This window comes from Oryctolagus cuniculus, chromosome 11 (assembly GCF_051225735.1).
Source record: "Oryctolagus cuniculus isolate XC-2025 breed Fujian yellow rabbit chromosome 11, ASM5122573v1, whole genome shotgun sequence".
Lineage (NCBI taxonomy): Eukaryota > Metazoa > Chordata > Mammalia > Lagomorpha > Leporidae > Oryctolagus > Oryctolagus cuniculus.
In genome coordinates, this window is record NC_142877.1 from 9165256 (window position 1) to 9181373 (window position 16118).

Here is a 16118-nt window from a genome sequence, read left to right on the forward strand (position 1 = left end):
TGCATGCCTTGTTACACGGGAAGCTGAGAAAGGTGATTTCCTAGCCGTATGCTCAGGAGTTCCATTACTAGTAGAATTTCAGAGACTGACGTTAGGTACATAAGCAGCAATTACCAGAAGTACAATATCAGTGTTGTGAATACAGTAAACTCCTATGAAATTATGGCTTCTAAGCAAAGAATCGATAAATAGCAGCAATCCATCTAGTTCACTCTATAATATTTCTTCAGAAAAAAAAGAGCTTAGAAAGATATACAGCCTGGAAAGCGATAAACACTGGGGCAGGCATCTGGCCTGGAGGTTAGCACACCTGTGTCCCGTGTCACAGTGTCTGGGTGTGATACTGGGCTGTGGCTCCTGACTCCAGCTTCCTGGGAGTGCAGACCTGGAGGACGGTGGTGGTGGCTCAGGCGCCTGCTTCCTGCTACCCACAGGCAGGCCTAGGCGGAGTTCATATGAAGAGTGGACCCATAGATGAGCACTGTCTCTCAAATCAATGAAAATTTAATAAAGATGTAAACACCAGCTATCTCAGGCAGCCAGGCATTATTTGTAGAATGTTAAGTTGCAATCACATTTTTATAAAATGTATGAAAACAATTTGTGTGTATCTGTGCATACATACTCACACCAATAAAAAGGCGTTACATGCATTCACCAATCAAAACGTTATTTCTGGGGACTAAGCCATAAATGGGTTTATTTCCCTTCTTATATCTTTCTGTATTTTTCCCACTGTCTAACCAAGAACTGGAAAAACTCTTGTAGTAAAGAAAAACAACTATAGAAAAGAAAAAAAAAAAAAGAACAGGAAAACAAAAAAGAGGGCATTTTAGGATCAGAAAAAGTGCCTGACAATGGTGTAGGCCTGTGTTGGAGCAGGCGGGGAGGGCCCAGGGGGGCTCAGGGTGGAGGCGGGCTGAGGGCAACAAGCATGGGTCCGCTCCACAGCAAAGAAAACTGTAGTGGGGGGCACTGTCCTAGACCCCGGACACACACAACAAACAAGGTCAAGTACACGCTTTGCTGGGCTTACACTCTGGTGGGGAGACGCACAATGACAAAGCATGAACACAGAACACTAATCACTGGATTTGCTGCCCAGCTATGGGAGCCAGGTGCTGTTCTAGGGCAACTTAATGAAGTAGGTGCCAATATTCGCTCCAGGTTACAAAGGCTGACAGCACAGAGCAGTTGACTCTTTTACCCAAGGTCACCCAGCTAATCCCACACAGCAGCCACAGGATTTTGTATGGCGTTGAATAACCTGAGGCCAGGAATTGCACACTTAACCACGGAGCTGGGAAGGCCCAGACTGACATTCTCATAGAAGTTATCTGGGGCACTTGTGAAATAAGCACAGGCAAACTGCCAGGTCTGGACCCCAGGAAATTCTTTTTTAAAATAGTTATTCAGGGGACGGCGCTATAGTGTAGCAGGTAAAGCCACCGCCTGCAGTGCTGGCATCCCATATGGACGCCGGTTCGAGTCGCGGCTGCTCCACTTCCAATCCAGCTCTCTCCTATGGCCTCAGAAGACAGTGGAAGATGGCCCAAGTCCTTGGGGGCTCTGCACCCACGTGAGAAACCTGGAAGAAACTCTTGGCCCCTGGCTTCGGATGGGCTCAGCTCAAGCCATTGCAGCCATTTAGGGAGTGAACCAGAGGATGGAAGACTTTCTCTCTCTCTCTCTCTCTCTCTCTCTCTTTCTCTGCCTCTCTTTAACTCTGACTTTCAAGCAAATAAATAAGATCTTTTTATTAAAAAAAAAAGTTATTTATTGAGGCCGGTGCTGTGGCATAGCAGGTAAAGCCGTAAACTGCAGTGCCGGCCTGGCCGCTGGTTCAAGTCCCAGCTGCTCCAATTCTGATCCAGCTCTCTGCTATGGCCTGGGAAAGCAGTAGAAGATGGCCCAAGTCCTTGAGCCCCTGCACTCGTGTGAGAGACCCAGAGGAAGCTCCTGGCTCCTGGCTTTGGATGGACACAGTTCTGGCCATTGTGGCCAACTGGGAAGTGAACTAGCAGATGGAAGACCTCTCTCTCCCTCTCTTCTCTCTCTGTGTAACTCTGAATTTCAAATAAATCTTTTAAAATTTTTTATTTATTGTCATCTACTTGAAAGGCAGAGAGAGAGAGCAAGAGAGATCTTCCATCTGCTGGTTCACTCCCCCAAATGCCTATAACAGCCAGGGCTGGGCCAGGCTGAAGCCAGGAACCAGGAACTCTATTCACGTCTCCTACGTGAGCCGGCTGGGACCCGAGCAATTGAACCATCATCTCCTGCCTACCCAGGATGCATCCGTGCTTTAGATGAGAGACAAGAAAGGTCTATTGGGGAAGGTGACATTGCATTTGACCCTGCCCACCCTGAAGAAGCCAGCCCTGGGAAGATCAGGGCAAAGCAGTCCAGGCAGAAGAGGAGCAGCTGCAGAGTTCCTGGGCCAGGAAGGCATGGGCTTGTGTGAGCTGCAGCTATGGGTGGGAGAAGCTGGCCAGGGCAACACAGGAGAGAGTGGTCAGATCTGCAGGACTGGCAAGCAGCAGGGCTCACAGCTAGCTCCTCCCAGCTGCAGGGCAGACCTGCACTTGCCCTGCCCCTTCCCCACAAGGTCGCCTCCTCCTGTTCAAACATTCCCTGCAGGAGGGGCCTTTCTGGGCCACTCCCAAAGCTGCCACCATATCCCTGCTTTGTAGTCTTCGGAGATCTTGTCGCATCCAATAAATTACACTACTGCTTTGATGAGTCACTTGTCACTTAGCGAAACCCGTGGGTACGTGACTTCATCATGGTGCCATGATCACAAAACCCACAGGAGAGGACACTCACTTCACTTGGCCTCTTGATGCTGTCAGGGTAACACAGCATTCTGTCCTAATCGTCTTTATAGAAATAGAAGGAATCCACTGTAAAAAAATGAAAAAAGTATAGCATTGCAAATACATAAGCCAGTAACATAGTTGTTTATTTCATCACCAAGTATTATGAACTGTACAGAATTTATGGGCAATACTTTTTTAAAAAGATTTTAATTTTATTTATTTGAAAGGCAGAGTGACAGAGATGAAGGGAGAAGCAGAGAAAAAGATCTTCCACCTGCTGGTTCACTCCCCCAATGGCTACAGCAGCCAGGGCTGGGCCAGGTTGAAGCTAGAGCTTGGGACTCCATCTGGTCTCCAGTGTGAGTGGCAGGCACTCAAGTATTGATCCATCATCTGCTGCCTCCCCAGGCGCATGAGCAGGAAGCAGGATTGGAAGCAGAATATCTTGGACTTGAACCAGGCTCTCCAATATGGGATGTGGGTGTCCCAAGCAGCAGCTTAACCTGATGTGTCAAAATGCCTGCTCCAATGCCATTACCATCTTATGGGACCATCATGGTCCACACGGCCCCTGGTTGGCCAGAATGTCACCATGCAACACATGACTGTTTTTGGTTGTGCTTCCTTAGCCTGTAGCCAGATTCTGTTAGAGCAATACTGCACCCAAGTGGATGCGGATGGACCTCTGGGGGCAGCACAGTGCCTGGCACATGGCAAACACAGGAATGGACAGCCACTCTGGGAATAAGCAAACTCTCAAAGGAAGTAGCAGGGGGAAATCCCATTAGTTACACAAGCTACAGTAACAGCCTGCTACAGGTCAAGCACTGGCAAGGCACCAGGGATACATCAGGGAAGCAGAGAATTGTCAAAACTCCTATTTTCACAGGGGCTTATTGAAAGTAAGGGGAGGGGCTGGCACCTGTGGCACAGCAGGTAAAACCACCGTCTGCAGTGCCGGCATCCCATAAGGGTGCAGGCTTGAGTCCAAGCTGCTCCACTTCTGATCCAGCTCCCTGCTAATGTGCCTGGTAAAGCAGCAGAAGATGGCCCAAGTGCTTGGACCCCTGCACCCATGGGGAGACCTGGAAGAAGCTCCTGGCCCTTGGCTTCCGCCTGGTTCAGCCCTGGCTTTGGGGAGTGAACCAGTGGATGGAAAATCTCTTTCTCTCGCGCTCTCTGTCTCTCTCTCTCTCCTTCTCTGTAACTCTTTCGAATAAAATAACTTTATAAAAAGGGGGAGAGGGGTAGAGAAGAGATAATATACAATCAAATTAAGTACCTATGCAGGTAGAGGTGCATATACAAAGAGATACTGGAGACGATATTCACCAGGTAGATGCAATAAGATAAATCGGTTGGGAAGGGGAAGAGTGTATCGCAGTGTTAGAACCGGGGAAGCCAAGGAAGGCCTCCCAAGAATGAATTCCTGCATCGGCATCAGGGATGGGGGGGCATGTAGGGAGGGAGCCAGCAGATGATGGGAGGGGGGAGACATGTAGGGAGGGAGCCAGCAGATGATGGGGGGGACATGTAGGGAGGGAGCCAGCAGATGATGGGGGGGAGACATGTAGGGAGGGAGCCAGCAGATGATGGGGGGGACATGTAGGGAGGGAGCCAGCAGATGATGGGGGGGGGGGGGACATGTAGGGAGGGAGCCAGCAGATGATGGGAGGGGGAGACATGTAGGGAGGGAGCCAGCAGATGATGGGAGGGGGGGACATGTAGGGAGGGAGCCAGCAGATGATGGGGGGGGAGACATGTAGGGAGGGAGCCAGCGGATGATGGGAGGGGGAGACATGTAGGGAGGGAGCCAGCGGATGATGGGGGGGGACATGTAGGGAGGGAGCCAGCAGATGATGGGGGGGGACATGTAGGGAGGGAGCCAGCAGATGATGGGGGGGGGACATGTAGGGAGGGAGCCAGCAGATGATGGGGGGGGGACATGTAGGGAGGGAGCCAGCAGATGATGGGGGGGAGACATGTAGGGAGGGAGCCAGCAGATGATGGGAGGGGGGAGACATGTAGGGAGGGAGCCAGCAGATGGGAGCGCGCTCTCTCTTTGCCTCTCTAATTAATTAACAGACTGCGAACTGAGTCCAGGCCTGTAGGGGTCAGGAAAGGTGGCGGTGGGTGCGGAGGGAACAGTGACTGCCAAGGCCCTGAGGCCCAGGAGGGCAGGACAGAGGGCTGCCTTGTCTGCAGGTCGCCAACGGGGCTGAAAAAGCTGGGAAGGGCAGAGACCTCTCCTCCCAGCGTCCGGGCGAGGGGAGCGCATCAGAGAGCGCAGGGCCCCGAGTGTGGACCCCGGCCCACTTCAGGGACCTCCCCCGGGGAACTTACAAATGCTCGTTCTCGGGCCTCTCCCCGCCCAAACTCCTCACTCTGGGACGCAGGGGTGGGCGGGCACTCGGCGTCCGAACACCGCCTCCTGGCGACCGTGCTGAGCCCACGCCGGAGGCCCCCGGAGCGCGGCCCCTCGGCGTTCCAGTGCCTGTCCTCTTCCCATTACCCACCCCGTCACGGCCCTCCGCATCCCGAAGCCTGGGCTGCGCCCCTGCACCCGGCAGCCGGGCGCGGGACTCTCCGAAAACGACCCAGGCGTCCGGGCGCACCGCGGCCCCCGGGAAGCGGCAGGTGCAAAGGCGCCGGTAGCCGGGGAGGCCGATCGCGGCGCCGAGACCTGCGGGCTCCCGCGGCCCGGGGCACGCACCTCGCGCCGCCCGCCGCCGTGCACCGCGCGCGGCCCGGGGCCTGGGAGTCGCGGCGACTGCAGAGCCGGGCCGGGGCGGCGGGCCCGGGCAGCGCCCTCTAGGCAGCGGAAGTGGAGCTCGCTTTACATCCGTCCTCCCCGCCTTGCAGAGTTGGGAGACCGCAGGCTGGGGGGTGTGGAAAAATAGCAGGAAAAGTGCTTGCACCATGTAGACCCGCGCCCCGCGCCCTGGCGCCCCGGCCGCGCGGAGGCCTCCCAGCCTGCGGCCATGAACGCGAGCAGCGAGGGCGACAGCTTCCCCGGCTCCGTGCAAAGTGAGTGCTTTTCCGGGCGCCGTGCGCGGTCCGGGGCCCGGGCCCAGGCACGTCCGCGACGCAGCCCGCAGGCCCGGGGCCCCGAAATCGGGGTGACGGGCGCCAGCCGCGTCGCGGGGAACCGCGGCGGGCGCGCGGAACAGAGGACGCCGGGGTGGGCCGGCGGCGGGGGGCGCTGCGCTGCCCCGAGAGACCCCAGGGCGCGGGGCCGGGGTTGGGGGGAGGGCTCCGCCGTGCAGACAATCGCCACTCCCTCGGGGCCCTCCCGCCCCGCCGGGCGGAGCTTGGGGCGCGGAGGGAGGGAGCGCGGATCTGGGGTGACCCGGGCAGCAGGGATGGGAAAACTTGGGCCGCGGGGGCTCGGAATTGCAGCCCGGGCAGCGGCTGGGCTCACGAGGTGTCGCCGGCTCCTTGCCCGGCAGAGGTGGAGGCGTGGATGGGGAGTGGGGCCGCGGTCGCGTTCTTGGAGTTTGGGGCTCGCGCGTCTGTTCCCGAGGAGGACCCCGGCCTGGTGCAAGTCCCTGGCTCGCCCGCGGCATTGTTTCCCAAAGTGCGGTCCGCGGACCGCGCGCAAACGCTGCCCCCGGGGGCCGAGCGCGGGTTCAGTGACGCCTCCCCGGGGTGCGGCGGGGCGACCCCGCGGCGCCCGAAGCGGCTCCCCGACTCGCCTGGGTGTTCCTAGCGGGACTTCCCCGCCCACCCCAGGGCGACGCCGCTTCTCCCGGGCGGCCCTCAGGTACGTGGGCACCCCAGGTACAGCGCGCCGGGCCGCTCGCAGGGGCGTGGGGCTGGGGGCCGGGGGCCGCGCAGGGCCGCTCCATCCTCACCATAGCCCTGCTCCCCACTTCGCAGATGACAGCGCCAAGCCCGCAGGCCGTGCTAAAAAGTGACGGTGTCGGGAGGGCCCCTGTGGGTGCGGGTCCCCGTGACGCCCCTCCTCACGGAGTCCGTCCTTGGTGTGGGTCCTGTTCCGTCACCGGGAATCCTCTGCACCCCGAGTCGCCGCACCTCTCCTCCTCTGGGTCCCTGAGTCCGCAGCACCCGCCTGCAGGGGGCGCTCTCAGCGCGATCCCGCTCCTGGGCAATCCACCCAGGCCTGGGGAAGACTGGGTGTGATGTAAATGTCACAGATTTTCAGGAAATGGTGATACTGGGACACTTGTCACACAAGGGTGCTTCAAAAAGTTCGTGGAAAATGTCATGGAACGTTTACTCTGGTGCAGAAAAGATTTGAAATCCATGCATAGTTTTTTCATAATATGCATTTCCATGAATTTTTAAAGATGCTTTTTATTCAGATATAAAAAAATTTTGCACCAAAGTAGCTTATCTTTTTTTTAAAAAAAGAAAGATTTATTTATTTATTTGAGAGGCAGAGTTGCAGACAGAGAGAGGGAGAGAGAGAGAGAGGTCTTCCATCCACTGGTTCACTCCCCAAATGGCTGCAATGGCCAGAGCCAGGCCTATCCAAAGCCAGGAACCAGGAGCTTCTTCTTCCTGGTATCCCATGTGGGTGCAGGGGCCCAATCTCTTCTGCTGCTTTCTCAGGCCATTAGTAGGGAGCGGGATTGGAAGTGGAGCAGCCAAGACAAGTTAAGCAGAGGCTTAACTTACTAGCCACAACGCTGGCTCCACTTATCTTTTTTAAAAGTTTTATTTTAGGGGCCGGCGCCATGGCTCACTTGGTTAATCCTGCGCCTGTGGTGCCGGCATCCCATATGGGTGCTGGGTTCTAATCCTGGTTGCTCCTCTTCCAGTCCACCTCTCTGCTGAGGCCCGGGAGGGCAGTGGAGGATGGCCCAAGTACTTGGCCCCTGCACCCGCATGGGAGACCAGGAGGAAGCACCTGGCTCCTGGCTTCAGATCGGTGCAGCGCCAGCCGTAACGGCCATTTGGGGAGTGAACCAGCAGAAGGAAGACCTTTCTCTCTCTCTCTCACTGTCTGTAACTCTATCTGTCAAATAAAAAAAAAGTTTTATTTTATTTATTTGAAAGGCAGAGTTAGAGAGAGAGGGAGAAGCAGAGAGAGATCTTCCTTCTGCTGGTTCACTCCCTAAATGGCCACACAACGGTCAAGGCTGGAACTGGGAGCTTCTTCGGGGTCTCCCACGTGGGTACAGGGGCCCAAGCACTTGGGCTGTCCTCCACTGCTTTCCCAGGCCACAGCAGAGAGCTGGATCAGAAACAGAGCATCTGGGACTAGAACCAGCACTCAGATGTAGAATGATGCTGTGGCAAGCAGCAGCTTAACACACTGAGCCGCCATGCTGGCCCTAATACATAATCATCTTAAGTAGTTTTTAAGTGTAAAGAAAATGAATGGGAGAAGATATTTCACAGCATTCATGGGAAGCTTTGGAGTGAAGATTATCTGTGATTTCCACACACACACACACACACACCCCGCTTCTTTATATGTTTCTTCAAAATTTTCTGTTTAAACATGAATTTCCTTATAATAATACAAAGAAAATTTTAAAAATAAAAATTAAGGTAGTCTTATTAGTTAGAAATTTGTTAATTGTGTTTTGTTATTTAGCATATATATAGTACTTTCTAATATAGTACCAGATACTGTGCTGAGTATTTTGCAAATATTAACACAGTATTAAAACTCTTAGTGTCAGGGCCCTGGCTGTGGTGTAGCGGGTAAAGCCGCCACCTGCAGTGCTGTCATCCCATATGGGTGCCGGTTTGAGACTCGGCTGTTCCACTTCCTATCCAGCTCTCTGCTATGGCCTGGGAAAACAGTGGAAGATGGCCCAAGTCCTTGGGCCCCTGCACCCACATGGGAGACCCAGAGGAAGCTCCTGGCTCCTGGCTTCGGATCGGCACAGCTCCAGCCGTTGCGGCCAATTGAGGAATGAACCAGCGGATGGATGGATAGAAGACCTCTCTCTCTCTCTCTCTCTCTCTCTCTCTGCCTCTCCTCTCTCTGTGTAACTCTTGACTTTCAAGTAAAATAAATAAATCTTAAAAAAAAAAAAATCTCTTAGTGTCCTTACTATTGGAAACAATGTCCCTGTCAGTAACTTGGCTGCAAGTGACAGAAGCCCAAACTGTACTGGCCTAACAAAAAATCTGGACTTGGTTGTTTCCTGCATTGAATCAGGGGATTGAAGTAAGAGCTGGAATCTATAGGGATCATAGCACCCTATTCATAGTTACAAGACAGCTGCAGAAGCCCCTGTCATTGTATCTGCATTGAAAACCAGAAAACAGAGACAGTGCCAGTCATGTCTGTTTCCTTTTTGTCATGAACGCCAGACTTCCCAGAAAGTCCTCCAGTGGTGTGCTAAAGGAGGTCCCAAGTATGTCAGAGACCAGGATGGTTTAAACGGGTGGTTCTCATGGTAGGGTGGGCATTTGGAAGTGGGGTGGGACTGGTGTTCACACTGACCCTTACACTAGGGTGCAAGATGGCTACTGGTCCTGCAAAGAGCAGGGAAACCGTGCACATCCAAAAACTTTTGTACATAAAATGTAACTGGTGGCGTGGGCACCAGTGCATCGTGAGCCATCACTCGGATCTGGGCACATTGCTGCTAGCACAGAACAGGGATTCTCTGGCATGGGGACGGGCCCGCAGCGAGCTGCCACTTTGCCTGTTTTCCTTCCATGAGTCTGGTTTGCATTGTCATTAGAAGCTGTCTGGATCAGAAGCCTTTGAGAAAAATAAAAATGGATAAACTTGTACAGCTGTGTGGGATTAACGTGCGGCTTTCCCTTTGCTCCGTGGAGTTCCGGGCGGCACGACGGTGCTGGTGGCGCTGACTCCTGACATCCACATCTGTGGCATCTGCAAGCAGCAGTTTAACAACCTGGATGCCTTTGTAGCCCACAAGCAAAGCGGCTGCCAGCTGACCGGGGCGGCCGGGGCAGCCCCCAGCACGGTCCAGTTTGTGTCAGAGGAGACGGTGCCTGCTGCTCAGACTCAGACCACCACCAGGACCATCACTTCAGAGACCCAGACCATCACAGGTACAGCTGTGGGGAGGGGTGGGGGTCACAGGTACAGCTGTGGGGTGGGGGTGGGGAGGAGTCACAGGTACAGCTGTGGGGTGGGGGTGGGGGTCACAGGTACAGCTCTGGGATGGGGAGATGGGGGGGGAATCACAGGTACAGCTCTGGGGTGGGGGTGGGGAGGAGTCACAGGTACAGCTCTGGGGTGGGAGTGGGGCATCACAGGTACAGCTCTGGGGTGGGAGTGGGGCATCACAGGTACAGCTCCAGGATGGGGGTGGGGTATCACAGGTACAGCTCCAGGATGGGGGGGTGGGGAGGCATCACAGGTACAGCTCTGGGATGGGGGTGGGGGGTCACAGGTACAGCTCCAGGATGGGGGGGTGGGGGGTCACAGGTACAGCTGTGGGGAGGGGTGGGGGGTCACAGGTACAGCTGTGGGGTGGGGGTGGGGTGTCACAGGTACAGTTCTGGGATGGGGGGGTGGGGAGGAGTCATAGGTACAGCTCCAGGATGGGGAGGTGATGGGGGCATCACAGGTACAGCTGTGGGGTGGGGGTGGGGGGTCACAGGTACAGCTCTGGGGTGGGGGTGGGGTGTCACAGGTACAGCTCTGGGATGGGGGGATTGGGGAGGGGTCACAGGTACAGCTCCAGGATGGGGAGGTGATGGGGGCATCACAGGTACAGCTGTGGGGTGGGGGGGTCACAGGTACAGCTCTGGGGTGGGGGTGGGGCATCACAGGTACAGCTCCAGGATGGGGAGGAGTCACAGGTACAGCTCCAGGATGGGGGGGTGGGGGGGTCACAGGTACAGCTCTGGGGTGGGGGTGGGGGTGTCACAGGTATAGCTCCAGGATGGGGAGGTGATGGGGGCATCACAGGTACAGCTCCAGGATGGGGGTGCGGGGGTCACAGGTACAGCTGTGGGGTGGGGGTGGGGGGGTCACAGGTATAGCTCCAGGATGGGGAGGTGGGGGGATCACAAGTACAGCTGCAGGATGGTTAGGTGGGGAGGAGTCACAGGTACAGCTCCAGGATGGGGAGGTGATGGGGGCATCACAGGTACAGCTCTGGGATGGAGGTGCAGGTCACAGGTACAGCCCTGGGATGGGGGTGGGGGTCACAGGTACAGCTCCAGGATGGGTGTGGGGGGGTCACAGGTACAGCTCTGGGGTGGGGAGATAGGGGGGGATCACAGGTACCGCTCTGGGGTGGGGGTGGGGGGTCACAGGTACAGCTCGGGTGGGGGTGGGGGGTCACAGGTACAGCTGTGGGGTGGGGGTGGGGGGGTCACAGGTATAGCTCCAGGATGGGGAGGTGGGGGGATCACAAGTACAACTGCAGGATGGTTAGGTGGGGAGGGGTCACAGGTACAGCTCTAGGATGGGGAGGTCGGGGGAGCAATGTGGTCTGTGTTCCAGGTACCTCCAAGGAACTTGTTAAAAGCATAGATGCCCAGGGCCCACCTCCTGGGGCTGCTGGTTTATTATTTCTAACTAGCTCCATTGGGAAGCCAGTTGTCCCACAGGCTGGGGAGCTACAAGGTTAAAACATTAGCCATTAATACTGACACTACTGCCCTTCAGAATGTTTGTGGACAATGGAATTAAAAGATAGGTTTGTTTTGGTGCAAAAAAAAAAAAAAAAGAAAGAAATGGAAATCCTGGCATCCTTGTAAAAGTGGTTACATGACAGACAAAAAACAGGCTTCTAAAAAAAACCTCTATGCTAAAAATAATATGTGCAGGAAATATGTTGCAATAAAAAGGGTGGTTGTTTGGGTGCTGGGATATGATTCCTGACCTTGGCATTGCTTGTGTGAGGGCAAGAAAACAGATTAAAAAAAAAAACAAATCTACAAAGAGGCAGTCTCGCCTTTCTTACATCGCCAGGTGGGGAACCAGAAAAGTCGTCCCTGTTCTCTTGATCGAATCCCCGCACTCCACCAAAAACGGTTCACAGAGGGCCACGGTGGTCATGTGCATGATGAAATGTAGCAGCTCTGTACACATACACAGAAATAACACATATGTGTACACACATAGAGAAACAACACATATGTGTACACACACAGAAGTAACACATATGTGTACACACACACACATCCCTACACTTAATGCCCATGTGATCTGTCTTAAGGGATCCAACAGATAACTAACTATTTACTTTTTTAAAAATTTACTTATTTGAAAGGCAGAATTAGAGAGAAGGAGAGGCAGAGAAATCTTCCATCTGCTGGTTCACTCCCCAGATGGCTGCAATGGCTGGAGCTGGGCTGGTCAGGAGCCAGGAGCCTGGGTCTCCCACATGGGTGCAGGGGCCCGAGCACTGGGGCCACCTCTGCTGCCTTCCCAGGAGCTAATGCAGCAGGGTGCTGGATCAAAGTAGAGCAGCTGGGGCTCGAACTGGCACCGGGATGCTGGCATTGCAGGTGGCAACCTTACTCACTACACCACCAAATCACTCCCCCACAACAGATAACTTTGAAAGCATAAAGCGGCCCACATATGAAATAGTACAGACAATCCCAGGTCCTGTGGGAGAATGAAGAATACGTTCCTCACCTAAGGTGTGGGGAGCAACTCGGACTAGATTGTTACTCGAATTAAGACTTATTCTATACATCTGCTCTCCCACAATATGGCGCTGGGAGAGGAGGAAACAGCTTCTACACAGCTGCCTCCAGTTCCACCAATAAACAGCAGGACCTGCTCCTGATTGGAGGAGAGCAGCGTACTCGGCGTGTGGGTAGCAGAGTTGGGATTGGTGGAAGAGGACTATAAAGGAGGAGAGAGACAACACGCACCAGGAACATCTATCTGAAGGAACACCTGAGCAGCCCCCGAGAGAGCCGGCCGGCGGTGTGCCGCTCCCCTGCGGAAGTGGGGAAAGTGGCAGGGGGAACCGCCCTTCCACGGAGGTGGAAGGGTCAGTAGCCAACCCGGGAAGAACCAGCAGCAAACCCGGGGAGGGCCGAGCAGATAAAAAGAACAGCGCAGGGTCCTGTGTCGTTCCTCCGCGAAGAGGAGGAGCGACATAATGGTGCCGTGACTCGGATAGGAAACCTAGGCAGGGTTTAGTATCGTTCCTCTACGAAGAGGGGGAGCGACACTAAGGTATTCAATTTTTTTTTTTTTTTTTTTTTGGACAGGCAGAGTGGACAGTGAGAGAGAGAGACAGAGAGAAAGGTCTTGCTTTTGCCGTTGGTTCACCCTCCAATGGCCGCCATGGCCGGCGCGCTGCAGCCGGCGCACCACACTGATCCGAAGGCAGGAGCCGGGTGCTTCTCCTGGTCTCCCATGGGGTGCAGGGCCCAAGCACTTGGGCCATCCTCCACTGCACTCCCGGGCCACAGCAGAGAGCTGGCCTGGAAGAGGGGCAACCGGGACAGAATCCAGCGCCCCGACGGGGACTAGAACTCAGTGTGCCAGCGCCACTAGGATTAGCCTATTGAGCCGTGGCGCCGGCCAAATTGTATTTTTTTTTTTTTTTTTTTACAGGCAGAGTGGACAGTGAGAGAGAGAGAGACAGAGAGAAAGGTCTTCCTTTGCCGTTGGTTCACCCTCCAATGGCCGCCGCTGCAGCCGGCGCACCGCGCTGATCCTGGCAGGAGCCAAGAGCCAGGTGCTTTTCCTGGTCTCCCATGGGGTGCAGGGCCCAAGCACCTGGGCCATCCTCCACTGCACTCCCTGGCCACAGCAGAGAGCTGGCCTGGAAGAGGGGCAACCGGGACAGAATCCGGCGCCCCAACCGGGACTAGAACCCGGTGTGCCGGCGCCGCAAGGTGGAGGATTAGCCTATTGAGCCACGGCGCCGGCTCAAATTGTATTTTAAGAACAATATTAACATTCCTTCCAAAGAAGACCAGCTGTGAATAAGCCCCTTCACTCTCAAAGGTACAGAATGATAAATGAGATTGCAAATAAAAATACAATTTTTCCAAAGTAAAAATGAAGTATGAACAAAGTCTAAAGGCAAACCCATAACTAGGGGAGGGGGATGTGCTTTATATACCAAAAGTGTATGGAAAAATGGCATTATAAGGTAAGTTTATTTTGGTACCAAAATAACTGAAATCCATGCATATGAAAGATCTTCAAAAAAATTCACAGGAAATGCATATTATGAAAAAAACTAAGGATTCCTACTTTTTTGGTACCAAAAGAAACATACCTTTTGATTCCATTTTTCTTAAACTTTTTGAAGGATTAAGACATGTTACCCCTCATGTATAGGAAGTCCTAAAAGCAGTGGAAGGGGAGAGAAAACATAAAACAGATGACACGAGACCCCTGAGCTGGAAGGGGTGCTCTCTGGCCTTGGGTGCTGAAGAACCACAGATTGACACGAGGCAGGGGAAAGCAGCCGGCTGCGCTTCCTGAAACGTACACTTATGTAACCTGTCCAGTTTTGTGCTATCTTTTGAACTGTAAATTTGAGATGTCTCAGCTTTAAAATGTATATAAATGGGGCCGAGGCTGGGGCGTAGTAGGTTAAGCATCAACCTACAGCACAAGCATCCCATATGGGCACCAGTTCTAGTCCAGCTGCTCCACTTCCGATCCAGCTCCCTACTAATGACCTGGGAGAGCAGTGGAAGATGGTTCAAGTGCTTGAGCCCCTGCGCCCATGTGGGAGACCCAGATGAAGCTCCTGGCTCCAGATTAGCCCAGCTCTGGCCATTGTGGCCATCTGGGGAGTGAACCAGCGGATGGAAGACCTCTCTCTTTGTCTCTCCCTCTCTCTTTTTACTCTGCCATTCGAGTAAAAAAATAAAATCTTAAAAAAAAGAAGAAGAAGAAAGATATATAAGCACATTTTCCCAATACCTCTACTTCTGAGTGTGTATCCCATGAATACTCCCAAACAAACGTACAAAACTGTTCGCTTACAGGATATACTAAAGATGAAGTGGAGCCTTCGATGTCCATGTGAAGAGGAAATTAGATAAACACATACCAGAGATTCAGACAGTGCCCTGTGACTTAGCCTTGGAAAGCAGACACAGGAAGATGATCAGGGCACATGTGAAATATAAAATTGTAATATGTAGTACACAGTCATAATACATGCCGTAGAATGTATTCACAGGAAGCTTCTAGAAGAGGGAGGAGGCGTGGACGTGGGCTGTGTGTGACATGGCAGAGGTGGGACTGTGGTCAAGTGGATAAATCCTGTGTGACTCATAGAAAAATCACACCTGCTCTTTGGATGCAGTCACTTGGTTATTTGGGCTTTTCCGAGAAACTGAAAAATGTGAAATTTTCCAAGTTTTAAAACTTTGCTGGCCAAACATGGTACCTCTAGAAGGCTGATTAATCCCACAAGCTTCTAGCTTATTCTCAGAGAATATTTACCAAGTAGTTCCTGTGGAGTTGTGAAGGGGGAGGCATCTGGGGCGGGGGCATCAGTTTCCACCATATGAACCAAACAATTGCTGTGATGTTTGAGTTTTTTTGTCAATAAGCAAAGGTTTGTGGGTTTTTTCCTTAATGCACCCAAAATAATGTTTCTACTGAGCTTTTAGAACATTGAAATAAAACAAACCAATCACCTCACAGACCTTAGTAAGAGTACCTGATCTTCTCACTTTCTCCTGGGCTTATTGTAATTCTCATTTTAAAGGAAATCACCAAGAAAATGTTAGAAATGTGCCAGAGGATTCCAATTCAATCCCATCAAGGTGGCATGTACCAATGCCATCTCACTAGTCAAAGTGATCAGTTTCAGTTCATAATTGATCATAATGATAGGATTAAGTGTCAAAGGGATCACATAAACAAGACTAGTGTCTGCTAATACTAACTGATAGAATTAAAAAGGAGAGAACAATCCAACATGGGAAGCAAGATACACAGCAGACTCATAGAATGGCAGATGTCCTAAACAGCACTCTGGACTCAGAATCAGCCCTTAAGGCATTCGGATCTGGCTAAAAAGCCCATGAGAGTATTTCAGGCATGGAAAGCCAAGACACTGTGAAAAAAAAAAAAAAGTGACCTAAATAAAAGATCTCTGTGAGTGAGATCCCAGCGGAAAGAATGGGCCATCAAAAGATGTACCTTTCTCTGAAGGGAGGAGAGAACTTCCACTTTGACTATGGCCTTGTCTAAATAAGATCAGAGTTGGCGCACTCAAGAAGCTTCCATAGCCTTGGCAGCTCATGACAAGAACCTCGAGTGATCACTGACGTCATAAATAAGAGTGTCAATTGTTAAATCAACAACAGGAGTCATTATGCACTTACTCCCCATGTAGGATCTCTGTCCTTAATATGTTGTACTATGTGAATTAACGGTATTACTAC

At 52.9% G+C, this 16118-nt stretch overlaps 1 protein-coding gene across 3 annotated transcripts in view; it reads left to right on the top strand.

Moving 5' to 3' along the window:
* The first annotated feature begins 5229 nt into the window (after window positions 1–5229).
* Window positions 5230–16118, top strand: part of ZFP64 (ZFP64 zinc finger protein) — an 84838-nt gene continuing 73949 nt past the window's right edge. Inside the window, exons 1-2 of one of the 3 annotated variants that reach the window (XM_089307019.1) lie at window positions 5230–5846; window positions 9588–9827. In XM_089307019.1, the coding sequence (XP_089163145.1) occupies window positions 5801–5846; window positions 9588–9827 (286 nt within the window). In that variant the 5' untranslated portion in view covers window positions 5230–5800. The remainder of the gene's footprint in view (window positions 5847–9587; window positions 9828–16118) is intronic. The other 2 variants (XM_051832673.3, XM_070051683.2) reach the window with 2 other exon arrangements.